We start from the raw sequence: 26716 nt of genomic DNA, 5'->3' as shown, positions 1-26716 counted from the left end.
CCATATTGGTATTATAATATGAGCGTTACATGTTAATATATATATATATATATATATATATATATATATATATATATATATTCCATCCGCCTCATGAGACAAAAATATGAATATTTTGCTATTTTGCGGCGTCTTACAAAGATATGAATATTTTTATTTTTGTATATTATTCCACCACAATCTCTTTATTCTTTATCTCTATTTTTCATAAAGTATGATCCTTTTTCCATTTGTAATGCACTTTTATCTAATACTTTTTAAAATTTATGCCACTTATAAATTAAATATTCATGTTTTTGTGAGACGGAGGAATTAAGTGCATTAAATGAACATATCACATAGTATTAAGAAACTAAACTCAAATTTAAACAATTTTCCGTGTGATTAAATAATTGATATTTTGGATGAAGAAAAGTCAGTGTGAATTGTGAGATGCAACGCATTGTGAAAGTCGAATATGGTTTGACCACTTCTCCTTCATTCATATTGATCGGTTTTACTTAACAATGATGATTTTATGGACTCATCAACGTCCATCCGTTTTACGTACTCATCATCATCATGCTATATATCATAGCTTCCTAAATCTTTAGGCTCCACTACTCCTACTTTGTTACAACTACTCTTTTACACTCTTCACTCTTGCCATATGCAATTTAATTTATAATAATTTGTTCCCTTTTCGCTTTTATTAATTGTCATTATTTATCATCATCACCGTATCATCTTCTTTTATGTGATCAATATTTCGGCAAATTTTTTATTTTAAAATTAACGTATCGTAATTCGAGTGCATTGCCGCCTTTGTAACTACTCCACTATTACATGACATGTACACCCACTTATATGATGGACTTATACGGGTGAAATCTCATAAAAAGTGTATATATAGCACGTGCCAAAAAAAATTACCTCCATACTCTAACCCTACATATATATATATTTTTTTTGTAATCTACATTCCATCACCTTTTTATTTGAGAACACCAGATGCAGCTCATCGATAACTAAAAATTAGCAGCTAACATCTTATATCTATTGATAACCCAATTAAAATCTCATAAATAAATAGATAAAATCTTAAATCACTATTGCGTGCACCAAGAAAAAAATATATTGACTAAAATGCTTAAAGAAAAAGAATAAAAAGAAACGGAGAGAGAATATGTTGAGCCAGCATACGACGCTACTCTTGAATACGAAAGAATCTTCAAAGCATTTGCTATGATGCAATAAGTTGTTTAACTATAATCCAACTTGTGAATGTACTCTTTCACATGCATGACAGTATTCGCATATCATAAAAAGCAGCTCAATCATTTTATAACCTACTTTTTCGGATTTCTGGAATTTCTAGCATTGGACCACATGAATTAATTTCGCGAAATTAACATCAAGTTTTAATCTTTCTGGATTAATTTTTTGTAGTGAACCTTACTACAACGACCCATTTCATGGATGCTGTCAACCCCATCTAATCAATAAAGTTGCAGTTTGAGTTCAAACCATTGAAGACAAAACAAAACATTCGTAATCATAAGTTATTTGGATATATATATATATATATATATATATACTCCATTAGTCCCAATTTAATAGGCTACAAGGCACAAGCACGAATATTAAAAAAATGAAAAATTTATAATAAAATAAAAGAGAAGAAGTAACTTTTTTTAGGATATATTTGTCCAAAAAGTAGGAGAGAGAAATTAAGATATTATTTTTTAAGTGAAAAGAGATATAATTATATGTGAGTCATAGTAATATTTAGTGTAAATAATGAGCTATGTGAGAATATTTATTATGTATTTATGGGTACAGAATTTAGAGAATAGGTGTTTTCAAATTTTGCCAAATGCCACTAGTGGAAAGGAGGGGGGAATTCCCAATTCCCACCCACCGCAAAATGATGTGTTGGCAAATAAAGAAATGACTTCCTATTCCAATCCAACTATCACACACGCTTCCATAGTCTTAAACATGCTACATTCTTGCGCGTGTTGATTCAACAGTAAATAGTTAATGCTCAAGGTCTAAATTTTGAATTCGAGTTAATTCTCATGCGATTTTTAAATTTTTGTGTTTCTTTCTTTCTTTCTTTCCTCAATGGAGCAGGCCAGGAAGGGCGAGTCCGAGGTCAGCTCAGTAGACGAGACGTGGTTTCTTTCTTTCCCTTGGCTACTCTTAGGGGAAGTGACGCTCTAACAATTCCTTAGCTTTCCAGACTCAGATTTACTGATTTTATCATAGCTCTTTCGAATGCCTCTTCCTTTGACTATCATTGGGTTCTTCATGTATTGTATTGGTTCACTGGGCGAACTAGGTATTCTTCATTGCTGGATTCAAGGTTTGGGTGGGGCTCAATCAAACTCCCCCTTAGGGTAAAATCGATAAGTTTATTTACTTGTATAATTTATCAAATTAAAAAGGAACTTATTGAAATGGAACAGTGCAAATAAAAAAATGTGGAGAGTAGTAATTTCGAATTGCTTTTGGTAAATAACATGATGCTTTGATCCCGTTACTACAACAAATCTCATAAAAAAAACATAAAGCTCTATATTTTAAGAAGTTTCTTCTTTAGTTAGCTTTAAATTTTAAGTTATAATATATACTTTTTCCGAATACTTCTAGGAGGGAATTATATGAGTTTTCATGAAATGATTAAGTGTATTATGAATGGAGAAAGGGTCATACGTACCTTAAGAATAAGGATCCATCTCACTAGAATTTGTGGGTCATATATGTTAGAATAAGTAATTAAATAAGTTGATATATTGAAGATAATACTCCCTCCATCTAGGGATGGCAATCGGGTATGACGGGTACGGATAGTGACTATTCATACCCACACTCATGAACTAAATGGATAGTGATTTTTAACCACGAAATTCTCCATGGATATCAAATGGTATCCAAACCCGCCACCCGCGGATACCCGCTATTCGGCGGGTATCCGTCACCGCCGCGCTTTATGCGCTGACAAATTGTACAAATAAATTTATAACTTTTATGCAGTAAGTACATAGTTGATTTTGCGAGGAGTTGATATATTCTTTTCTCTTGCTATACTGTCACTATTAATTTCTTTAGTTTCCGTCCTAGTCAGAGTGTTGTAAACTATAACTTAAATTAAAGAGACAAAATATAATCAATAACACAACTTGATTAGGACACGATCTATTATACATGAATAATTGTCTCGTTCATTGGTACATGCATGTATCATTGTCACACAGTATTTGTAGGTGTAAAACACACAAGAGATATACTTTATACACACTATCTAATTTGACCAATCACCTATGAAGACACTTCAATAGATGTATTGTTCAAACAATATTAAGAGAGATAAATAGAATTAGATGCCCGAAGGGTATGCACGCTTACACAAGTACTATTCAGAGTGAGAGACATTATACACTTTGATCCAATTTTTACTTGTAAATAATTTAGTCTTGTCCATAGTATTATTGACTGCTTAACACATCAAGTTTGACTAAACTGTATTGATGTTCTAAGTTGGTGCTTTGGGAACGTAACTCATATAAGGACGATTATTCTCCACCCGTATTCCTCCAACTGCACTCTCGACTTGCCTATTTCTCGCCTTGTCTGTTTTGCCTTCTGTTATTGACCAATCCGGTTTCTCATTCCTTGGCTTTATCTAGTAGGTCTAAATCTGATCCTATGCCTTACTTGGTGTAGACACATCGATTCTTCAATTTATCGATCCTAGAGTGAGCCTTTGAAACTCCATGTCTCTTTTGTGGAATACAACATGCTTTGCCCAAGACAAGCCATGTTGTCCCAATCTCCTAAAGTGAGTTATCTCAAATATAAAAGACCAAAAAAAAAAGACTTGATCTAGATCTCATTAAACCTAAATCTCACAAAAAAACACAAAATTGGAATGGTCGCATTGACACACTTTAAGTGTTGGGTTTTTATATTAAAGGTGCATTCTCTTTGGTTGTAAATTTATCATGAGAAAAGGATGGATAAACAAAATTTAACCCTTTAAATCATTCATTTCTTTTCCCACATTTCCTACTTGACCCCTACTCATTCCTCATTTACACTACAAATGAGGGATAATATTATCCCTCCAAAAATGGTGTGATAATATTATCCCTCATTTGTAGTGTAAATGAGGAATGAGTAAGGGTCAAGTAGGAAATGTGGAAAAAGAACGGAAGGATTTAAAGGGTTAAATTTTGTTTATCCTTCCTTATCTCATGATAAATTTACAACCAAAGAGAACGCACCCTAAAAAGAAAATATTTTATGCTTGTATACAAAGTTATCGGTTTGCTACCCATTTGTTCTTCTATCTGAAATATTTACAACTTTATATGAATGTCCAATCATCTCATTATGTAAGTGGATCATATATACTTTGCATGATTGATTATATGCATGATTGCCGATTTTTATCCTCAAAAGTAGAATATCTACAATCTCACCCTTTCTATGGGATACGAATCAAGCAAAATTAGCTTGAATGATAAAAATAATCAAGGGTCTTGGGATATCCCAAAGTTGCAATCCATCAATGTAAACAAGGGATTAGCCCTATCAAAGCTAATCCTCCAAAATAAACGCCTCATAGTGTATTATAGATCACATAAGATCATATATTTGGATTAATTTCTATGAGATAATAATATGAAATTGCATACGAGATAATTTAAGGACAAATTATCGGTGTAGGCTTGATATATGTTGATATATACGTTAATACGTTTGAGGGTTGTAGTGAGTCGTGTACATGCAGATCGGTTAGACTTGATCTTGATATTTAACAAACACGACATGCTCACGTTTCTAATGTGCTGGAAATTGGGTTGTTTACCAAACTCTGACTAAGATATTGTGCCCATTAATCTATTTGGTAAACTAAGAATTAGTAAACTATATAAAAAAGTAGTAGTATATATATGTGACAAATATATACCAAATCTGAGTTTCATCTCGTTTTGTTTCTCGGTTTGTGCTATATATATAAATTGAGACTTATTTATTTCGCCAAAAACAAAATGAATCCGATGAAGATGGATTATATTTCTAGATAACTTGCAACTATTTTGGGATGACAAACTGATTAGAGAGAGCTGTCACTTTCCATGTATATACAATCTTAATAAACACAGTTTATTTGCTATATATATCTTTAAAATGCATTTGAACGATTTACTGACCCCTAACTCCACAATCGAAACGCTGTACTCAGCCACACAAGAATATAAAAAGATTTATAAAAAAATATCGGAAGTTTCAGTATGTGTACTAGAAATATTTTTCCAATTATTCAGAACAAATGCTAAGAATTGAAAGAAAAAATAAATAAAAAAATAAAAAAATTCAGATGTCGCGATGATGTTGTTTGAACTGCCAGACCGACCTTGCTCGAACGATCTCAGCCTGATCTGCTTCCATGCGCAGCAAATGTGTGCATTCCAAAACTTGGCTGTCTGCTTCTTCTTCTTCGTTGACTTTGATGCTGGTCAACGACTCCAGCACGTTTGACTGACGGCATTCCCGTCTGTATTCTAAGGTCATCCGCGTCATGTTGTAGTCTTCAAGCACATTTACAGGCACACTCTGCCAAAAATCATTCATCTCTCACCTATAGATACATATAAAAAATGGAATTATATATATAGATATATACCTCCAATAGCCAGCCGATGTATTTGACATTGTTTACATGTTGATTTGCATCCATATCGCTCCATCGCGGCTGTATCATTCATGTTAACTCCAATCATATATTCTTAGCATATATAATTAAGAAGATATATGATGATGATGATGATGATGAACTTACAGCCAATCCGTTTCGGATTCTGTGAGCAGTTTGATCAGTAAGCTTTTCAATCTTGTGGCTGTCGGAATTGTGAGTTGCGATGGCTGCTCTATTCAGGTAAAAAGGCTGCACCTCTTTCCTCACTTCATCTGGGATTTTGCTTAGCCTTCTTGTTTCTCTATTCATGATCACCCACGTACTGCATGTATATTAATTTTCATTTTCTCATGTCATCACTAATTTGATGGGATTACTATTAATTACCTGGTAGCTCTGGTTATGATTGTGTGGGTGTCGTAGTCTCGAATAATCCAGTCGCGGCGCATCCCATTTTTACCCGCTGCATCCACCCAAGTGTCGATCTCCACAACATCTCCCCTGCATGCAAATGTAATTCATCCATTATAGTATACTAAAATTTTAGGCAGCTAGCTAGGGTTTGAGGTGAATAAAATTTACCAAGAGCTATAGTGGTCAACTTGGACGTGTATACGCGTGACGACCCAGATAAGCTTCCTGATGCTCATCTCCCGGGTGGCCCCAAAGCCGTTGCCCGCGACGCCGGCGCTGGACACATGATTCAGAGCTGTCTCCTGCAGAAGATTCATCAGAGTTTCCATGGTGGCGGTTTTATCCGCTCCAATCTCGTAAGACCTTATAACAAAACGTTGTCTGTACACGAACCGCTCCTCCGCAAACCCGCCCAGCAGATACTCGGGATTCGCCTCCGCTTCCCTTTTCTCCCTTAACGCCACCTGAATCCCCTGCTTCTTCGTCCGCATATTTACGTCCGCCTTCATCTTCACGCATGTCCTCCTCCTCCAGCCGCCGCTTAAACCGGCAGGGCCCACCCTCCCGAAGCAATCCTCGCGGAGGCGGAGGGCCGCGTTTTGCATGGAAGCCATGATTAATGTGCTAATCCAAACATGAGGGATTGTTTTTGGTGGCGGAAAATTTTGAATTGATGGGAGTGGGTGATCTACTTATTGGAAAGAATTAATACCTCAAATTAATCCAATTGTAAATAATCGAAACGTGTGTTGTGAAAAGAGGGAATGGGCGTTTGCTGGTGAACAACTTATTTGAGGGTGGAGGAGAAAATCGAGTTGGACGATTAATTTCCTAACCTTTTTATACGGATTAAATTTGGAGCGTGCATCAATATTTATTGGTGTGTGTACTGCTACCATATTAACCAACCCGGCTGCACATATATATATTCCCTATATAGGGTTGAGTTCAATAGAGAATTATCTTTTTATTCATTATGAACAAATCTATTCATTTTACGAACAGATCAACATAAGTAATGAACAATCGTATTTAGTAAAAATAAAGAAAAACTCGCCACCAGCAGGATTCGAACCTTGGCAAATTGCTGTTCATGTGGTACATTGATCTATTCATTAAAATTATAGATCTGTTCGTTTTTATTTTACGAATTCTCTATTCTCCACAATATTTAGCTTCTCTGTTGAATCCTTCTCCCCTATATATAACACGTATACATTTAATCATACTATATATATATATTTTTTTTAAATTTATTATCAATAGAAGGATGCGATCAACATAAAATTGGGCCTGTGATCATAAATCATCCTGCAGCTACAGTTCCTAGATAAATTCATTATAGTGATCATCCAATCAAACATGAAATGATATATCAAGCTCAAATATCATTTTCCAGACATGCTCACCAATTACTTTCCGATCATAAAAGGGGCTTCGTTTGCATTAAAAATTAGGGAATTCTATCGGATCGGAATCCAATTAAAAATGCATGATATTCATATCAAAATATTATTTCGTGACACAAACTATATACTTGAGGCATTTGCTATGTGTGACACAAATATAAATAAAAACATTTTGAATGATTAAATAATAAATACGTTAAAAATTAATCAATCATAAAAAATAAAAATAAAAACACTCCTTCTGTCCACAAAAAAGAGTCATACTTGCCATTTTTTTTCCAAAAAAAAAAGTCTCAATTCATTTTTTAAACCATCACATTATACATGTTCTTCTATATTTAATTATAAATTGTATTTTCATTCCATTTTTTTAACTAATAATGTAAATGGCTCATCAAGATTTAATATAAGCTTCATTTTTGCCTGGAAAAAAATTATTCTACTTTTTTGTATGACCATTACGTGTACAAATTATATATTTATTCTACTTACAATAACTTTAACAATTTAAAATCTGTATCCACCTGAAATGTGACTCTTTAATTTTTCGTGGACGGATGGAGTAATTAATCAATCTACATTGGTCAAATATAGGGTGTCTATTTTTATAATTAGATACTATATTAATTGGTGAACTAAGTGAAAAAAAGGGCGGTTGTCAGATGTAAATAAATAGCATTAATAATGCTCAATACTAAAAACATAACATCAATGTAAGAGATAATATCGTTTAACGGCCTTAATTTATCAGATGGGAGATTTAGAGCACCATATGACCACTCCACATGTTCAGACAATTAACTGTAGAGAAATTTCTTGTACATATAGCTTGATCGAGAACTGAGATGACCCTTACGTTGTAGTTTGTAAGTTGACTTCAATCCCATTAGGAATTAACTGTAAAGTCATATACATAGATGTATAGATAGGTATAGATGTGTTGACTCGTAACTTCTTTCTTCAGATTGAGTGGAGGTGAATAATTTAGATCGACTAGGAAATGGAGTATTAAAAGAGAGTTACTACAATTAGGACGTATGTAACAAAGGGGTTAAAAAAGAAAATTAAAGTTTAACTAATGGTATAGCCGGCGGGCCCCCGCTGCCGCTGCTTCAATTAATCTTATTAAAGTCCTTCTGCATAAATTATTAGTGTTGGTCATGGATTTGTGAAGCACAAGATCTAGAGCATGGATTTTAACTCGGGTTCTCAACCATCCGCCACGTGTCACCGACCTTATGCATCGACTACTGCAACACGTGGCTTTTGTCTGGGGCAAAGCACCAATCAACTCTGTCGATTCTGATTCATGAAGAAATGAAATTAACCAAAAAAAAAAAAAACTAACATGGTTTAATGTGAAAACCTGAATAGATAAATTGATCTGGGCGGTGCTAAACCTATTTGCCACGTTTAATTGTGGAATCTGATGCCGCTGCCACGTGTACTCTTCTCCGTTAAGTTTTCTTATATTTAATTATTGTGAAGAAATTTATGAGCTATCCGTCTTATTTTGTCCTAACCCATTTCCATGCCATATAAGTATATAAAGTAGAGTGGAACAAACCAAACACAATTAATCTTGTAATTACTTTTTTGATTGGTGTCAAGTTACAATATAAGCATGAATCGTTTGTGGACTTTGCTGACCTACCTTCATTCTTTGGCCGGGTAATTACATATGTTTTCATGCATCTTTGTAAAATAGATCAATGTTGGATTTGTTTTGGTTGATGAATCTGATTAATACGGTGGTTTGGTGCAGGCCAGGGGTGATGCTGCTCTATCCATTGTAAGTATCATATATACAAAGCATGTGTTTATTTCTGTTTTACAACATTAATTCAATTTATAAGCCTTAATTAATTTGTTTGAATTCAGGTATGCATCAGTTGTGGCAATTGAGAGCGCATCAAAAGTTGATGATGAGCAGTGGCTTGCTTACTGGATTTTGTATTCTTTTCTCACTCTTATGGAGATGCTGCTCCTACCTCTCTTGGAATGGTATATATACATATTAATTGAATGATATGTGTAGTGTAGGATTTGATCTAATAATAAAATGAATGAATTAATATATGTTGCAGGATACCGATATGGTACGATTTGAAGCTTGCGTTTGTGGCCTGGTTGGTCCTGCCGCAGTTTAGAGGGGCTGCTTTCATCTACGAGAAATTTGTTAGAGAGAAGGTGATCTATAAATATGGAGGAGCCCACAAATCTCCCAAGTCCAAGAACAAATTCGTCGATTTTGTAGCTACAAATAAGGTATCTATGTGTGTTTTTGTTGTCAACTTTTTCAGTAACTAATCTTATTTTGCATAATCTCTTTTCACACAGGGAGAGCAGGAAGCTTACTAGTGAAGATGCATATGCTTCAAAAACAAGAAGAAGCTGTCTGGCTGAGATGTGCATCTTTTTTGTTTTTTATTTGGGAATTAGTGTATGAACGAAACAGACTTAACTTTTACTTTGGTGGGTGCAGTGTATAATACAGTTGCTGTTAAATTTCCATGCTTGCCTCAAACTAAATAACGAGTTTAATGGGTGATGGGTTTTCCTAACATGTCATATTTTGTGTGACAACTTATTCTGCCGGCCTCGATGCTCTACAAGACCGGTTCATATTTTTCGTATCTAACTTTTCCTATTACATTTATTACTATTTGATAATACTTTTCATGTTCCTAAAAATTGTGGTTTTATTATTACATTGGGACGTCTCTGAAATTATTTAGAAATGATATCACAAATTTTTTCTCACTATTTACAAAAAGATGTGGAATTCAATCTTCATTTAAATACAACTATCATATTTTTTCTTAAAATCCATGTCCATAATTTTTTGGGACAAAGGGAGTATTTATTTTGAAAATAAAATTGATTTTAATATTGTAGGTTAAATAGTGTTTATAATAAAAATATGAAACTAAAAAATATTATAACTTAACTCCACTAATAAAGTTTTGACATTAATATTGAATTATTAATCAATAAAATTGAAATTAAATGATGAATTTATTGTTCTCTTTTAGGGATAAACTAAGCTCTAGTTAATAAGAACACAATTAGATTAAAATATAAATTGAAATTGAAAATTGAAAGAAAAACTGAAAATATATTAAAATAATAGAACAAGTGCACCGAAACATACTCCCTCCGTCCACAATTTAAAGCCCTACTTGCTATTAATTTTTTGTCCACAAATTAATTAAAGTCGTATTCTATTTTTTTGTACTTTTTTACTCTTATTCTTTTTCTATATTTACTACATGTTGCCACTAATGGACCCACTTTAAAACACCTTTATTATTTTTATATTTTATATTTCCTACACTTATCACTAGTGGACTCACTCACAACACTTTTATCACTTTAATCAACTATCCTTATATTTCATCCATATCACATTTTTCAGTTTTCTTAGTCTCCGTGTCCACACCAAAACGGGACTTTAAATTATGAACGGAGGGAGTAATAAAAAAGAAAAAGAAAAAAAAGAAGCGAAAAATGAGCTAGTAGATCCTGAGAGACCAGAGCGCTATAAAGTGCAATATAACCAATTTCTATCGAGTTGTTGAGCCATAAAAGAAATAGATACGAGATGTAGATGAATAAATTTCCAATCCAAATCAACAACTCTCCTAAACTTATAAATATGAACACACTATTTTGGTTTTCGTCATTAATCATTAAATTAAATTAAAGAGGGCGTGAAGGAAATGCATACTCCTTCTTTCCATTAATAATTACTCAATTTCTTGAACGTGCATATTAAGCATTGATAAAAAAAATCCCACTTATTTTAAGACATAAAATAAATTTCAAACTATTCCATTCGTCCACCAATTCATGTCCTACTTTCCTTTTTTATGCGTCCACCAATTTATGTTCAACCCATTTTTAGTAACTATTTATATATTTTTTAATTGATGGATCCCAGTTAATAAATAATACACTTTTTCTCCACTCAATTAATAAATAATACACTTTTTTTTTTAAATCCATATTTTCTCCCCTAGGTCATGAATTAGAAGACAGAGGGAGTATTATAAAGGAGACATCATAAAATAAATTTTGGGGCATCATTAATGGGAAAGGGAGTAGTAAAATTTACATCATACTAAAACTTCACAATAAAAAGTGAAAAAGAATGTTGGCATAAAAATATGATTAGGGCTTCCTCTTCTTGTTTGTTTTGGAGGTATGGTGATGTTTAGTTCTCTTGTATTTGCTGCTATTTAGTTGGTTGTCCATGTTTTCCTTTTTGGATTTGATGCTAACGACAGTGCCTGGGCGGATCTTCCCAGCCATCTCAAAATCAGCCTCGATGGCATACTGTTGAAGTAGATCAGGGTTGAGCCCACCATCACCCTTGGATTTCATCTCTTCCTGAATTTATTCACTCTTAAATAACAACTTATAATTCTGTTATACCAAAAGTAAGAAAATGTCACCAACCTCAACTTGCTTTGCTGCATTGTTAAGATCATCGTCTACAGATACAGGATGTGGCTCCATTGCAATCTGAAAAACAAATGATGAGAAAACAAAGCAGAGAAAAAGCGATTTCGCTACTTCACTTACATCTTTTAGGCGGGAAACACTTGGAAAAGTATCTTTCGATGCAACATTGCCCAAGTATTTGTGGAACTTCTTCATCACCTGCCTATATAAATTCAATATCTGGTGCCCTTTCAAATTCATCTCCGTCTATACACCAAAAACATCAAAACACTTCTGGTTAGATCAAACACTTTGAAAGTTTAAAAACTCCAATTCTGTATACAACTGTCGAAACTACAAGTTTTGTGAAATCTGGACTCTGTGAAGAAAAGGAAATTATATATTTCATTTTGCCAGATAACTCTATATGCTCAATTTACATCCTGATCACATCCTTATCAACAATTTCCAATTTAAGCATGTTTTAGATGGTTTGAGTGCTTTTACAGTTTTCGAGCCTCTGGTGTAATTAGGCTAATTTCAGTAACAGGCCTGCCTTTTTAATTAGGCTAATTTCATCCAAAATTTAGACTTGCAATGACCTCTGTAACTAATAATCATATGTAATAGTAACGAAACCAAACATTACAATGACATCTCTCAAGGCACTGGAAATAAACGTTGAATACCTGAATACGAGAGATATCTTTTCCCTGCAGTCCCATGCACAGCAAAACAGAAGCTTGGGTATATGACAACGTGACCGGAATCTTCTCTAACATATATCCACGAGCAAGATCATCCACAAAATCTTCAGTCTGCCACATGAAAAATGATCTTAGATGTAAATATCAGAAAGCAAGCACGTCAAACCTTGTTCAGTTTTAGTTAATTTCCAATATTCAGCATTTCCAGAAGGTTCACAAAATGATTGGAGTAATAAATGTTACGAAAAATGTATCATCCATAAGTGAGATCATACCATGCGCACATCAACAAGGTTATTTGTAAATGCTTCTAGTTGCTCCATAGCATAGGATGATAGTGTTTCACTAATTGAATTCAAACCTCCACTGGGATAGGATGATGCAGTATTGACATCTGAGAAGCTGATTTTTGGATCCAAAATGCTGCAAAAGCCATGAGCATAAAATTACTCAAGAATGCTCTTAAAAGATGACAACAAAACATCACATATCTATACCTCATCGCAAGCTTGTACTCCATTTGACGAAATGCACGACTTAGAAACTTAATGAATTTCTTCCTGAACACTGATAACAGTATGGAACACATAAGGATTAGATGCTACAACTCTGAATGTAAACAACTTGAGGTATCAATTAGGACAGACCTTGATAAAAGGGCCTAAAGAAGCCCAACGGATCTATTTATTAGAACCAATGTCATCACTATGTAATGGCTTCAGAATCATGCACGTATGCTCACCAGTCACAACGTTCTGATTATTGAAATGATAAAACAATTCATTACCTTATTTATCATCACATTTTGAAATATATAAGAAAGAATAGGGTATCAATAATAGCCTAAACATCATTCTTACCGCAACTTGGCTAATGTAGAATGGAGCAAAGTTGTGTTTTCTCCAAAAGCTGAAAAGATATTGTGTGAGCCCGAAAGACACTCCAAGGTAATGGAGCTTTTCTGGCCTCCGCTCACGGAGAGGTACAAGCAACGGGGGGAGATCAGTTCTCGGCTTTACATTTTCTTCAAGTAGAGATGCCTGCATTCAATGTTACTTTTGGAGTTGCATCAAACCAAAACTATAACCACAAGACCAAGAAAGAAAAAACTATGGAATAGACCGGACCTTCTCTGCAGCCTCAACAATTCTAATTGGAGAATCATCTGGAACTGGAAGTTCATCGTCATCTATTTCAGATATTGCAGTGAATCGGCCCTCAAAATACCTATAAGAAGCAAATTTTATTGACATTTGACAGATTACCTAACCTCTGCTGTTCATTTGTATGGGGAATTTAGTAACATGGAGAGGTAAGAAGCAAGTAAGCAACCTATTCTCACACAGATGTATATATTTAAGGTTTTCTTCCTTCATTGGGTATTAATAAGAAAGATTATATATTCATTCATATAGCGTCATTAATCACAAGCAGATAATAAGAATTTAACTTCGACCTTCTTCCTACCTTTGAGCCTACAACTTGAAAAACAGATTAACAAAATTCTTAAATCAATATTGAAAACAAATTTTGAACTTCCATCCTAGAAATATGACTAATAATTTGGAAGATGATTCACAACCAAACGAATATATTCATTAACAAATAAAATAAATACATGCGCTAAAAAGATACTGGCTTAGGTTGTCCTTTGTATACTTTTCTCTGAAACCAAGAGAAACATACTGATAATGGTCTATTCACACAATTCCAAGAGCTAACAAACTTTATACTACTCAGGATCATGACAGCTTTGAAAACACAAATGTGATGCATGTTAATCAAGAAACTTGTATAAAAGGCTTCAACCTCAAAGGTAACATTACATGTTCATATACATCCATCATGCCAAAGAGACTCTTGCCTCTTTAACCTCATTTAGTCAGTTTAGTACAGATCATTAAAGGCCGAGATGAGAAGAAAGGTAAACAACGGGAGGAAAATAAGCTTACCTTGTTAAAAGTTCAACTGCAGTTGAACCATAGCCAAACTGCAAATATATAGAACATGTTGTTCAGGGAAGGATGAACGCTATCCATACATTTAAGGAAAGTGGTGGATGAACTTTTACCCTCATTGCACTAGGATGTGTGGCAATGCGTACAATTCGAGCACCTGAAAGACTTGGAAAAACCGTGTCACGAAACTGCTCACAAAATTTCCAGGGTATCTGATCTCCAGGTGGCGAGCGGCCATTACTCAAGCTTCTAAGGGCATATTCACGAGAAATTTGTCCCTCTAAGCAAATCTACGTATAAGTTCAATAAGAATATAAGAGGGGAAAAAAAAACCAAACATGACAGTAATGAAATGTAGGCATTAGAATATCCAGACAATGAACTATAATGCTACAAATAGACAAAGAGTTGCACCCAGCCATTTCCTCTCGTGTCTTATTGTTTGAAGGAAAGATTGTATATTTACTTATTTAGAGTCCTTGCATTTATAATGCGCATAAACATCACATAACGGCGTCAAAACCATGAATGCTCCCTTGTTATCGCTAAACAAGTCATCTATATTTAATTAGCAAAAATAAATGATATACTCCCTCCGTCCCACTTCAATTGACACTTTTACTTTGGACACGGAGATTAAGAATAAAGGGTTGAGTGTGTAAAGTGGGTGGGGGCCATTTGTTTAATGTGTGTAGAGAAGGTAGGGACCGGACCACATGCTATTTTTGGAAAGTGCCAATTGAAGTGGAACAAATAAAAAAGGTAAGTGTGCCAATTGAAGTGGGACGGAGGGAGTAGTTACTAGTGAGATATGCACAGTTATCACTAAAGACAAAAAAGATGTTAATCTGAAACTCATGCCGAGATTTTCTAGCTAAGACAATAAGTTAATATATGCTTTAAGCACATTTAATTAGTATATCAAAATATGATTTTTTTTTTCCCAGAGAGTTTGGCCTAATGAGCAAGAAACAGGCTAGCAACATATTAGATCATGCAATAGAACAGCATACCTGAATTACACAGAGAATATCAGGAAGATGATTTTTGGACTCATCAACTGGACCTGTGGGATGAAGAGTAAATATACCGATAGTAGTAACAACGGTAAACAAATGAATATATACAATAATATATACCAAGTAGCACAAATAAGTGGTGAGCTGGGGCATCAGCTATCAATTGCAAGTCATCTGGAGAATTCTTGTAGTGAGAAGCAACATAGAGAGCCATCATCCTCTGAAAAGAAATAAGTACATCAACCACATTAACTAGAACACAGGTAAAGCATGTACAACAGAAAATATATATACACACACACACACACACGAATGCTTATGTTTGTGTGTGCTTACCTGCAAGAATAATTCACTGTCCCTGTGATAGGAGAACAGTGTGTCCCGATCGACATAATACAGATCACATTCACTAGGTGGAGGTAGCCTGATATACAAAGAATTTCAATTAGCTCAACATAAACAGGATGCTTTCCACCTTCACTCAACTGACAACCTATAAAATACAACCTGCTTATACTAGGAATGGAATTTGTTACATCCAGACACAACAATGTGTTAAGCCATGATTCAATTGGATCGCCAGAGGCATATCTGATTGCTTCACTTAATTCAATCTTTTTGAATCGGCCTACAAATGAAGCTTATTGACATTAGGTTAACTATTTGCATGAAAACCATACTGAACATCTACAAATAGAAGCCAATTAAAAGAACAGGATGAATAGTCAGTCACCGTAAAATTGCAAATACAACATAGGAGTAAGAAAGGATATTAGTCAGGAATAAGACTAAGCTATTCTACTAAGATCAAATAACAATAACAAGACAGGAGAACTTAAACCCAATAACAATACTGCTCCATTTTGTTTCTTTTATGAGGTAATGGTTTCCATTTTCCTATCATGATGGAAGACATACAAGACAACAGAACTTCATATTTGTAGCTTAAGTGACCACTCCCTAACACAGGAGTCCTGGTTCACGACTTGAAGTGACCACTCATATGTAATAACTACTTTCCATGATTTCCGTAGTATGTTTGAAAGGAAGTCTATGCTGCCACAAGTGAATAAGATTTCAAAAACAGAGTAACAAATCCACTAATGATGATGTAACGAAATAGATGTAGCAGTTCATTTCAACTATAAACAGAAAACTCAATGGAGAACTTTTGCAAAGGAACAAAACAGACTTTCACCATGTCATCAAGTAAAAAGTACAAAGAAACAACCGCCCCTAATAGGAAATCTAAATACAAGATTGACTAGGATGCCATGACTGGAATGAAATGTTGAAGGACCTGAAACAGCAGTATCCACACTTTTGCTTGAAATCCGATCTTGTTCCTCAAGTTGCTGCAGCAGTTTTAAAGACAATGACCTTCCTGTACCTTCATACCTTTAGAAAAAGAGAGAAGATGAAATAAGTAGTTAACATTGTTAGCTTAAGTGTTCAAAATATGAAAACCAAGAAAGTGGAGAAGTATATAAACTAAATGTAAGCAAAATATGTCATATACCCATTCACCGTTGATGAGAGGAACACAAGATAAGGACCAAGCAAGGACTTAACAACTGGCAAAGGTATAGCTGCCGCTTCATCAATAACCATCAATTCTACTTGTGAGAGCTTTTCATGTTCATGTGGCTGAATGTACTGCAATTTTATTAGAATAAAGTTATTTTGCAACATCTCCTTGTTTTAAGTAAATGATACCATAAACTGAAAAAGAAGCAAACAACAGCAAGCCCTTTCTTAAACAAAAATTCACATGTCTCAACTAACATAATAAAAGTGAAAATGCCAGGAATCATATAAGTAGTCCAAAGACCAGCAGATACAACTAATACTTTGCCTGTAAAAGTGGGATGAAAGATTATACCATCACACTTCTACGTACCTGAATAGTCTGTCTGTGCTGTTTGTAAATATTGATTCGCACAATTGCACTCTTAAATTCAGGTTTTGTGCTTTTGACCACATCATAATTCAAGTGCTCCTATAAGGAAAACACAAAAGGCTGTAAAAACTCAACAAAATACACTTATTCCTCATGTACATATTCCGTATCAGCCAATACTAGATAATTAACTTCAGCAACTACTGGATTATGAAACGGAAAAGCTTTTGAAAGATGACAAAATGTGGATCTGCTTTTCTTCAATCTATAAACAAGAAAGGGTGGGGCACATACCATATACTCAAGCATCTCAAATCCCTTGAGTACAAAGTCAAAGAGGGTGTTCAGATTCTCAGGGCTTGGTGCAGTCACAACAATATTGGAATATCTACAGTCACAGGGTCACAGTTCTTTCAGGAAGGATCAACATAGAGGTATAAGAAAATTGGTGCACATGGAAAAAAGAAGGTTATCAAATATATAATATTCTATAATACATTACCCTGCTGCAACAGCCCCAGCAATTGCCAGACCAAGAGCAGCTGATTTCCCACGACCACGACCAGCAAGCAAAGCTACTGTCCTTCTTAGGTTCTTGTCCAGAATTGCATCAAGGAATGCAACAACAGCTTTCCCCTATTGGGAAGACAAGAGTAATATAATCAACTGAAAAAAATGGTTGTTGATACTGACAACCAAATAAGTATTACCTGGTCCATTGTGCCACATTTTCTAATTAGAGGACCAACAGGCAAATCACCATTGAGTTGTTCCTTCAAATTCTTCAGTTCTCTTTCAGCTTCTGAAAGTCCTTCAGAATCCTTTCATAACCAAATATTAATAGCAAACAATCACATAATGCTCTTATTGCTAGCAATACATTTCATACAGATATAAAAAAGGAACCAAACTCAGGAGTACTGGAAGAACATGTGTTAACGCACCATCGAAATGCATGATAATACCTTCATGAAACTTTTTTGCTTTTGAAAATCTACCACAGAAAGTTTCATTTTTGCTTTAAAAAATCTACCACGGGAAAGTTTTACAAAAGACGATGGTACATAGTTATTAATGTTTTAGTTTATTAAGGCTATCATAATTCTATAAAGCGACAAATATACCTCTTGAACCGGAAACTGGGTGATTGATTTCATATGGGAAGAAATCGGCAATATATTCAGTTCATCATCCATGACGATACAAGATTTGCATGAAGCCAGTGACAGTAAGAAACGCTCATTGAAGCGCCCAGTAACAGTCGCACGAGAATGAGATTCTGTACGGAATCTCTCATGAACATCCTGACATTGATAAGTCTAGTAAGTGAAGTAAAATATTAGCGAAAGAAAAAGGAAAAAAGAAAGGGGATCATATCCGTGAAAAATCAATTCTTTTTGTTTCTTGCTGAGTCCTTTTTGTCCTTTTCTAGTTCTTTGTTCTCAGAATTATTTCTCCTGTTAAAAAACTCATAAAACTGAAATAGATTAATGTGTGGCAATACCATAACCATTGTGTACAGACTAGTGAGGGATGAAAGAGAGCGCAGCAGCAATATTATCAATCCACCACCTTTAACAGTTTCAATAGTTCTTGCAAGAAGATTTGGAGTCAAAGCTTGAAAATCCTAGCGTAGAAAAACAGACGAGTTAAAAATTCAAGTTTAGCTAACAAAACAAATGACGATGAGGTTTTCAGATTGTACCTGTAATATACACATGCCATAAGTGTTACCAAGAATTTGTTCGGAATCTTTGTATAAGCAATATCTTATTTCAGCAGTTTCAAAAGAATCAGGCTTCTCCTCTTGCCTTTCCCGCTTCTGTTTGTGACTACATAATAAAAAAAAAAACCAACTGTATTAAAAAAACAATTAAACTTTGTGCGACAAGATAGGCATTTGGATATTAACCTCAAATCATACAAAATAAATGAAAAGTTAGTATCTATGACCAAGTCGAAAAGTAGAAATAACTGAAAAGCAGAAGTAAAACCTGCTAAGCTCGAGTTTGTCCTTGTCGTTGTAGCACCATAACACATTCAGCTTAAACTTGACCACCGAATTTCTCAACATGTAATGCAAATTCATAATCTGTCATCGAGAAAGAAAAGAAACTTGGAGTTATAAATTGAGGTCGCTGCGAATAAAATAAAAAAAGAAAGACGACACAAATATTGGACCTGGTCGCGTGACTTGTCACCAATAATGACGAACATGGAGCGATGGCGAGCTCTCACGCCATTCTCAATTAGAGTTCTAATCCGTTCGTCAACCTTCTTTCTCATTGTTCAATTTCCTCCTCTTTCCGCAGCGCGCGGCGAAGCGATGGATGTCTTGAATTCTCTATTTGATTTGTAAAGAAAGGTTGCTTGCTAAGGTGACGACTACTTGAATGAATTGTTGATCAGAGAAGAACTAAACGAACGGCCTTGGGTTTAGGGACAACTCCTTTTTACCTACTCCTCTCCTCCTTTCAGTTTTGCAGCACAAGTAAGTTTATCTGCAGAGAGTTAAACACGATCAAATTTGTTTGGCTGTCTCTAAAAAACTCGATCACCTCCTTCCTCTATCCTCTCTCTTGAACCCACCGAAAAATTAGGTTTTATAAATCTAAGATATGATCGAGCCCAAGATGCGAGGGCCCATCTCACACACGACCATCGGTGAAGTCACTCTTCCCGCTTCTATTTTGTTTTGCTAGTTTTATTTAAACTAGCATTTCTTCCATGCACAGATATCATATTTATCTAATATAATTGTTAATTAATAAGTTTTGAATAATTTTAATTAATTTATACTAGCATTCCTCCCATGTGAACAGTATTGCGAAACTCATAGATTTATAAAATAAAATAATGTTATTTCAATTTTTTATTGTGTGTATATGTTAGAAAATGTGAAAGTGGTTAAAGTTGTTTTGGCCGTGGTGAGTTATTCAATGAAGTGACTTAGATGAATGAATTCTATCATTGAGTGAATAGGCAATCACTTGAATTACTTTATAGTGTAACTCTCACACACACACTGTTTGAGTATCTATATAAGTACATTTGTAGACCAGAATTCAACATCTCATTCTCTTTTGCAATTTAGAAATACTCCCTCAATGTCACGAGGCATGAATAATTTTTTTTAGGCACGAATTTTAAAAAATTGATATTATGTGTGTTAACTATGGTAGTTGAAAAAAATAAAAAGGTGAATAAAGGATAATTTTTTTACCATATAAGGAAACTACTCAATCTTCATGGGACAACACAGAAAGGAAAACTGCTCAAGTTTCGTGGGACGAAGGGAGTATACATCAATTCTTTTTATTTTTTCTCTCTCTAAATTGTAAACTCAATCAGCTAAGATGCACGGCATCAGTCTAATACACTTTGTCGTCGACATCATGGGTATTAGAGCATCCGCATTGGGCTACTCGATAGCCCTTACTCGAGTAGTCCAAGCATGGAGTAGCCCAATGCAATGTCAATATAAGAGCTCAAGAGAACCAATGACATCAAGTCGATGAGAACCCAAATAATGAAGTCGCCGACTCTGAGAGATTTGACACGAGCAATGGGTTTGATGTTTAAGTAAGTTAAGAAAAGAGACGTGAGTTTTGATTCTTCATTATTCAATGAAGATACGTAGATCACTCAATTTTAGTATTTATATTAAATTTTTTAATATTTATATTAAACTTGAGCTCAAGCCTTTTATTCAATCTGTTTCCCCTTGTTATTTTATTAGTGTAGTGTAGTAAGTTTATTTTAGAATTAGTTGTTAGTAGTATTAATAGTTTAGAAACTTTAGTGTAGTAAGTTTAGTTTACTTATCCAATATTGTAATTTCAATTTTGAAGATTGCAATTTTTTTCAACATTGAATTCAATAAAAATACAAATTTTTCTTATATTTTGGTGGTAAATGTGTTATAGTTTTAGTTCGTTTATACTATAGTTTATTCAATTGTATTTCGTCTCAACTTTATTTAATAATAAATAATTTCATTACATGAAATATATTTCATAATTTCATAAAAAACTTATACACAATACATCAAAAAACATTATAATAAATAATAATAACTCAAAAATTGCCGCTTCGGAGCTTGAATAGCCGGTTTCCAGCCCGGCCTGGAACCGTCCCCATAATCCTTTAAGGGCCAGTTACGCTTCACCTTTCCGGTGAACCGTGAACCGTTGGTTCAAGTTCAGAACCGACGATTTTTGGCACATGGACACCATTGCTAATTAATAATACTCTCTGTTAATGAAAGAACTTTATATTTTTTTTTCTTCTTTTTGGGACGTGTACAAAAAGACTTTCTACCTATTTTTTGGATTATATTCCACCGCTTATAATACTCCATTTACCCTTACTTTTTACCTATTCACCACTCTCAATACTAATTACAACACATTTTCACCACTCCCCAGTATACTCAACAATATTTTTTTTCACTCTCAATACACTCAACAACATTAATTTTCCTAAAACTCATATCACTCACTTCTATAAAGTTTTTTCATAGACGAATGAAGTAATAATAATTGTATTGTGAATGAAGAAATGAGCTCATCATACGATAGAAAGTTTTAAAAAATAAAATAAAAAAGACGAATTTTTATGAACATTCCAAAATGACAAAAAAAAAAAACTAATTTTGTAAACGGGAAAATATATAATTTATAATATTATAATAAATTTTATATTAAAAAAATTATTAAAATTATATATATATATATATATATATATATGTGTGTGTGTGTGTGTGTGTGTGTGTGTGTGTGTGTGTGTGTGTGTAGGGGCCGCTCCAATGAGAACCCCTAATTTTAGTGAGATCTAGGGCGCGATCTGGTGCGTTTATTTTATCAATCCTATGGCTGATATTGTATCTGAAGGGGAGATTTTTTTTTCGCAGGGTTCGAATCCTCGAGGGAGCATAATAATTTAAATTTTGTTATTCATCAGTATATATTGCATTGTTCATCAGTAAATATTGTCTTGTTCATCAGAATATATGTCTTATTCATTATCAATTTTTTAAATTTTGTTTTTCATCGGTATATACATCTTGTTCGTTAGATATACGTCTTGTTCATTAGTACTATATGTCTTATTCATTGTCCTCATGTTACACGAAAAATAAGGGGTCTCACTGGCGCGCGCTCCTATCGCTCCAATGAGACCCCCTATTTTTAGTGAGATTTGAGACACGATCTCGTGCGTTTATTTCATCAATCCTATGGCTGATATTGTATCTAGAGGGAGAATTTTTTTTCTCAGGGTTCGAATCCTAGATGGAGCGAAATATTTTAAATTCTGTTATTTATCAGTATATATTGCATTGTTTATCGGTATATACTGCCTTGATCATCAGTTTATATATATGTCTTATTCATTACCAAATTTTTAAATTTCGTTATTCATCAGTATATACTGTCTTGTGACCCTTGTTCATCAGTATATATGTCTTATTCATTGTCCTCAGTAGCTCACGAAAAATAGGGGGTCTTACCGGAGCGCGCCCCTATATATATATAGGCCAAGGTTCAATGAAAAAGGTCTATATGTAAAAAAGAAAGAAGAAGTGATCTTGGCCCTCCATATTGATTAATCCAAAAGTTAATATTAATTATCCAATTATGCTGCCTACTTTTTTAATTAGAGTTATACATATCATGTACGATTATCCAATTATCCAAAGGTTCAATTATGCTTGGCCCTCCATATTGATTGTAATCTCGCCTGTTCGTCGCCATTCGTCGAAATATCTTTTGATAATAATCGATGAATGATTATTACCATAAGAACCTGAATCAAATGCGATTAATAACACAATTGCACGCATAAAATTATGAAATGTGTTGGTCAAATAGTAAATGGTTAATGCCTAAGGTCTTGGGTTCGAATTCCCCGTGACGCGGTCTTTTAATTAATAATATTGTAAATTTATTAAAAAAATTATAAAATGTGACATACCAACCGAAATAAAAGTTACCCAAATTGTCAATACTTTATATTAATAATTTCAATTTCATTTGTTCTTCAGAAAAGAATTGCCAACCTTGTACTTGAATTAATAATTTTACTTTCATTTGTTCTTCAGAAAAGAATTACTTTCATTTATATTTATTTATTTTATTATAAAAATCTGAAAATTTTGATTTTATTATATATAGCAGATCTGCAGATGGCAGCCACCGGAATATACCATTGTTGCCGCCGTCTGAACACCGCACGATGGCGTTGCGCATTGCCACCTTCACGACGACGGCATCGCTACCGATAAAAATGGACGACGACTTTGATGTATTTTCATTCAAGGCAATTAAATACATACCTTAAAACTTGGTAACCTTTAGTATATTTGAGGGAATTGAGTTTGTTTTTATTTTGCAACTTGAAAATTTGTAGTTTTCCGAAAGTATTGACAACAGAGAGTTATAATTTTATTAAATAATATTGATGTTTTAATTAATTTGAAATTGGGTATGAATTGAAGAAAGAATTTATAAGGAAAGGCAGCGAAATCTAGAATGGGCGTTCAGAAACGTGAAGAGATAGAGTTTGGGATGAAAATGGCACCGCTTCATGCATCCAAATACGTGTCACCATCCATACATGCAGCAGTGCCACCAACCCTCCTATCCTATTTACACTTGCATATATCATCATCATCATCATCATCAACCTTCATTTTCATTTCCGATCATTCTCATCTATCTTTCGTTTTGGCCTAAATCTGCAACCATGCTCGAACTAATCCACGCCTTTCTCAACCTCACTGCTCCACCATTAACCTACTTCTCCCTCATGCTTTTCCTCCCACCTTTCCAAATCTTCAAGTTCTTCCTCTCCATCTTCGGCACCCTTTTCAGCGAGGATGTCTACGGCAAGGTCGTCCTCATCACCGGCGCCTCCTCCGGCATCGGCGAAGTAAGTTGATTATATAGAGATAGCTTGCTTTAACTAATTTTTATTTAAGTTGAATTGTTTGTAGAGTCTTGCATACGAGTACGCTAAAAGAGGGGCGTGCTTAGTTCTTGCGGCCAGAAGAGAGAGAAGCCTCCAAGAAGTGGCCGACACGGCGCGCTATCTCGGATCACCCGATGTCCTTGTCATACGCGCCGATGTATCCAAGGTCGACGACTGCAGGAGGATCGTCGATCAAACCATGAATCATTTTGGAAGACGTAATTTTTAAATTAGTTTTTGGGAGAGGGAGAGAGTATTCTAGATTATTTAATCTGAAAATGAATTAATGCAGTGGATCATCTGGTTAATAACGCTGGAGTTACATCAGTTGCGCTACTGGAAGAAGTCGACGATGTTACTGATTTCAGAGCTATTATGGTATGTAACTGCGTGATGTGATACAGAGGCTGTGAGTTTGAAGCAATTTATGAATTGTTGGTGTTTGCAGGATGTAAACTTCTGGGGCTCTGTATACATGACTCGATTTGCCGCCCCCTACCTGAGGCACAGCAGAGGCCGAGTCGTCGTGCTTTCCTCTTCTGCGTCGTGGCTGCCTGCGCCCAGGCTGAGTTTTTACAATGTCAGTAAGCAAGAAGCATCAGCTAATTACTCAACAAATTTTGAGATATAGTATATGTTGAAGTGAATGATGTGCAGGCGAGCAAAGCCGCAATGGCACAATTCTTCGAGACGCTGCGGGTGGAATTCGGGGCGGACATAGGAATAACCCTGGTTACGCCCGGATTCATAGAATCCGAACTCACTCAAGGAAAATTCTTGACAAAGGGTGGTAGGCTTGAAGTCGATCAGGACATGAGAGATGTAAGTATTATTAATTGATGATCATGCAATGTGTAGAGAGAGTTGATGGGGATGCTAATAAGTTGCAGGTGCAAGTGAGCATGATCCCAATCGAGAGGGCGGAGAGCTGCGCGAAGGCGATCGTGAGGAGCGCGGTGAGGGGGGAGAGATACCTGACTGAGCCGAGATGGTTCAGGATGACTTACCTGTGGAAGATATTCTGCCCGGAGGTGTTGGGAGTGGATGTACAGAATGCTGTACATCACGAGCCCGGGGGATTCGAGCTCGGAGGCGCTCAGCAAGAAGCTCGTCGACTACACCGGAGCTAAGACTCTGCTCTACCCGGACTCCGTTCATGTAGCCCAACCTAAGAGAGATTGATTTCTTGTACGCTTTTCAATAATATTTGGATCATGTGTCTTTAATTTTGATTGTATCTGTTATGGGAGATTTGTGGACTGTGTATGTGTTGTTAAATAGCCTCATTGCTGTGTGTGTATACGGCTATGCTAAACATTTAAAATCAAGTGAGAGTCAATCTTAATTGCGGCGACAAGTATTGAATGTTAATATCGAGTCTACTATGGGGTTGTAGTGTAGGGTATTTGGTTATGGTTTATTTAGGTTGTAGGTTATTGTTACGATTTATTCGGCTGAAATTTTGTTGGACTATAAATTCTTGATCTTAATTCTAAGTTTTGGTCTAATCCATTAGGAGTCGCCTCGAATGTGTAACTTTGTTGGACTATAAATTCTTGGTCTTAATTCTAAGTTTTTGGGTTTTTGGGCTAACTCGTTAGGAGTCGGGCTCGAATGTTTATTAGTTTATTTGTGTATAAATTCTTGATCTTAATTCTGAACGTTTTAGTTTTGGGTTAGCCCATAAGAAGTCGGGCTGGAAAGTTCGTAAATAAAATGAGTTTAATCTCATCTATCTTGTCGCTTCGAATTGAATTTTTCCATCCAATTTAAAAGGGTGGGGGCTAGAATAGAATCACCCTTTTTTAAAATACTAGTATTACATTTTTTTTATTGCACCCTCAAATTTCAAAATCCTAAATTTATCACCGATAGTAATTCGGTGAAACTAGAAACAAGTATGTTCTTTCAATTGGGCCTCTGACTGTAATAATTGTCCATTACGAGAGAGCTACCAAAATATATACTATAAAAAAAGTTAACATTCGAGTCCACAGGACATATATTGGGAATAATGATGAAATCAAGAGAGAGGGAAAAACTAGATTCTAGAATATTATTGGTTTAATATCACTTTTCATCTTAATATATGCATTTTTTTTTTGTTAAGTGTTCAAAATCGTTATTAATGGTTTGACAACTCAATATGGGCTCGAATTGCCATTTGCAGCCCGAAATTCATGTGAGCAATTTGACAGCCGAAATTAT

At 34.8% G+C, this 26716-nt stretch overlaps 3 protein-coding genes and 1 pseudogene across 6 annotated transcripts; 2 read left to right on the top strand and 2 right to left on the bottom strand.

The window, feature by feature from the left end:
* Positions 1-5229: 5229 nt before the first annotated feature.
* On the bottom strand, positions 5230-6971 carry LOC131020157 (palmitoyl-acyl carrier protein thioesterase, chloroplastic-like). 2 transcript variants are annotated; one of them, XM_057948846.1, is made up of 5 exons: positions 6269-6971; positions 6074-6187; positions 5831-6008; positions 5675-5743; positions 5230-5604 (listed from the first exon to the last, which is right to left on the bottom strand). In XM_057948846.1, exons 1-5 carry the CDS (start codon positions 6712-6714, stop codon positions 5365-5367), a joined length of 1047 nt encoding a protein of 348 aa, XP_057804829.1. In that variant the 5' UTR covers positions 6715-6971; the 3' UTR covers positions 5230-5364. The 2 variants fall into 2 exon arrangements, with proteins under 2 accessions (XP_057804829.1, XP_057804830.1); XM_057948847.1 differs by having other exon boundaries at positions 5831-5987.
* Positions 6972-9015: 2044 nt separating this feature from the next.
* LOC131020155 (HVA22-like protein e) lies at positions 9016-10021 on the top strand. Of its 3 annotated transcripts, none has more exons than XM_057948844.1 (5): positions 9016-9180; positions 9275-9301; positions 9391-9513; positions 9597-9777; positions 9850-10021. In XM_057948844.1, the coding sequence occupies exons 1-5, from the start codon at positions 9134-9136 to the stop codon at positions 9868-9870; spliced, it is 399 nt and encodes a 132-aa protein (XP_057804827.1). In that variant the 5' UTR covers positions 9016-9133; the 3' UTR covers positions 9871-10021. The 3 variants fall into 3 exon arrangements, with proteins under 3 accessions (XP_057804827.1, XP_057804828.1, XP_057804826.1); XM_057948845.1 differs by having other exon boundaries at positions 9026-9180; positions 9391-9462; XM_057948843.1 differs by having other exon boundaries at positions 9029-9180; positions 9597-10021.
* Positions 10022-11556: 1535 nt separating this feature from the next.
* Positions 11557-20143, bottom strand: LOC131020154 (RNA cytidine acetyltransferase 1-like; annotated as a pseudogene).
* A 3881-nt stretch (positions 20144-24024) lies between these two features.
* LOC131020153 (11-beta-hydroxysteroid dehydrogenase A-like) lies at positions 24025-25865 on the top strand. The gene is given in 7 exon segments (XM_057948842.1): positions 24025-24469; positions 24534-24726; positions 24801-24886; positions 24957-25088; positions 25166-25330; positions 25399-25545; positions 25547-25865. Coding segments are annotated over 7 exon segments (1212 nt in total). The 5' UTR covers positions 24025-24124; the 3' UTR covers positions 25691-25865.
* Positions 25866-26716: the final 851 nt, after the last annotated feature.

Source organism: Salvia miltiorrhiza, chromosome 4 (assembly GCF_028751815.1).
Source record: "Salvia miltiorrhiza cultivar Shanhuang (shh) chromosome 4, IMPLAD_Smil_shh, whole genome shotgun sequence".
In the NCBI taxonomy this organism is placed as follows: Eukaryota; Viridiplantae; Streptophyta; class Magnoliopsida; order Lamiales; family Lamiaceae; genus Salvia; species Salvia miltiorrhiza.
Note: the sequence above shows the minus strand (reverse complement) of the source record. Positions and strands in the feature narration are given on the sequence as shown.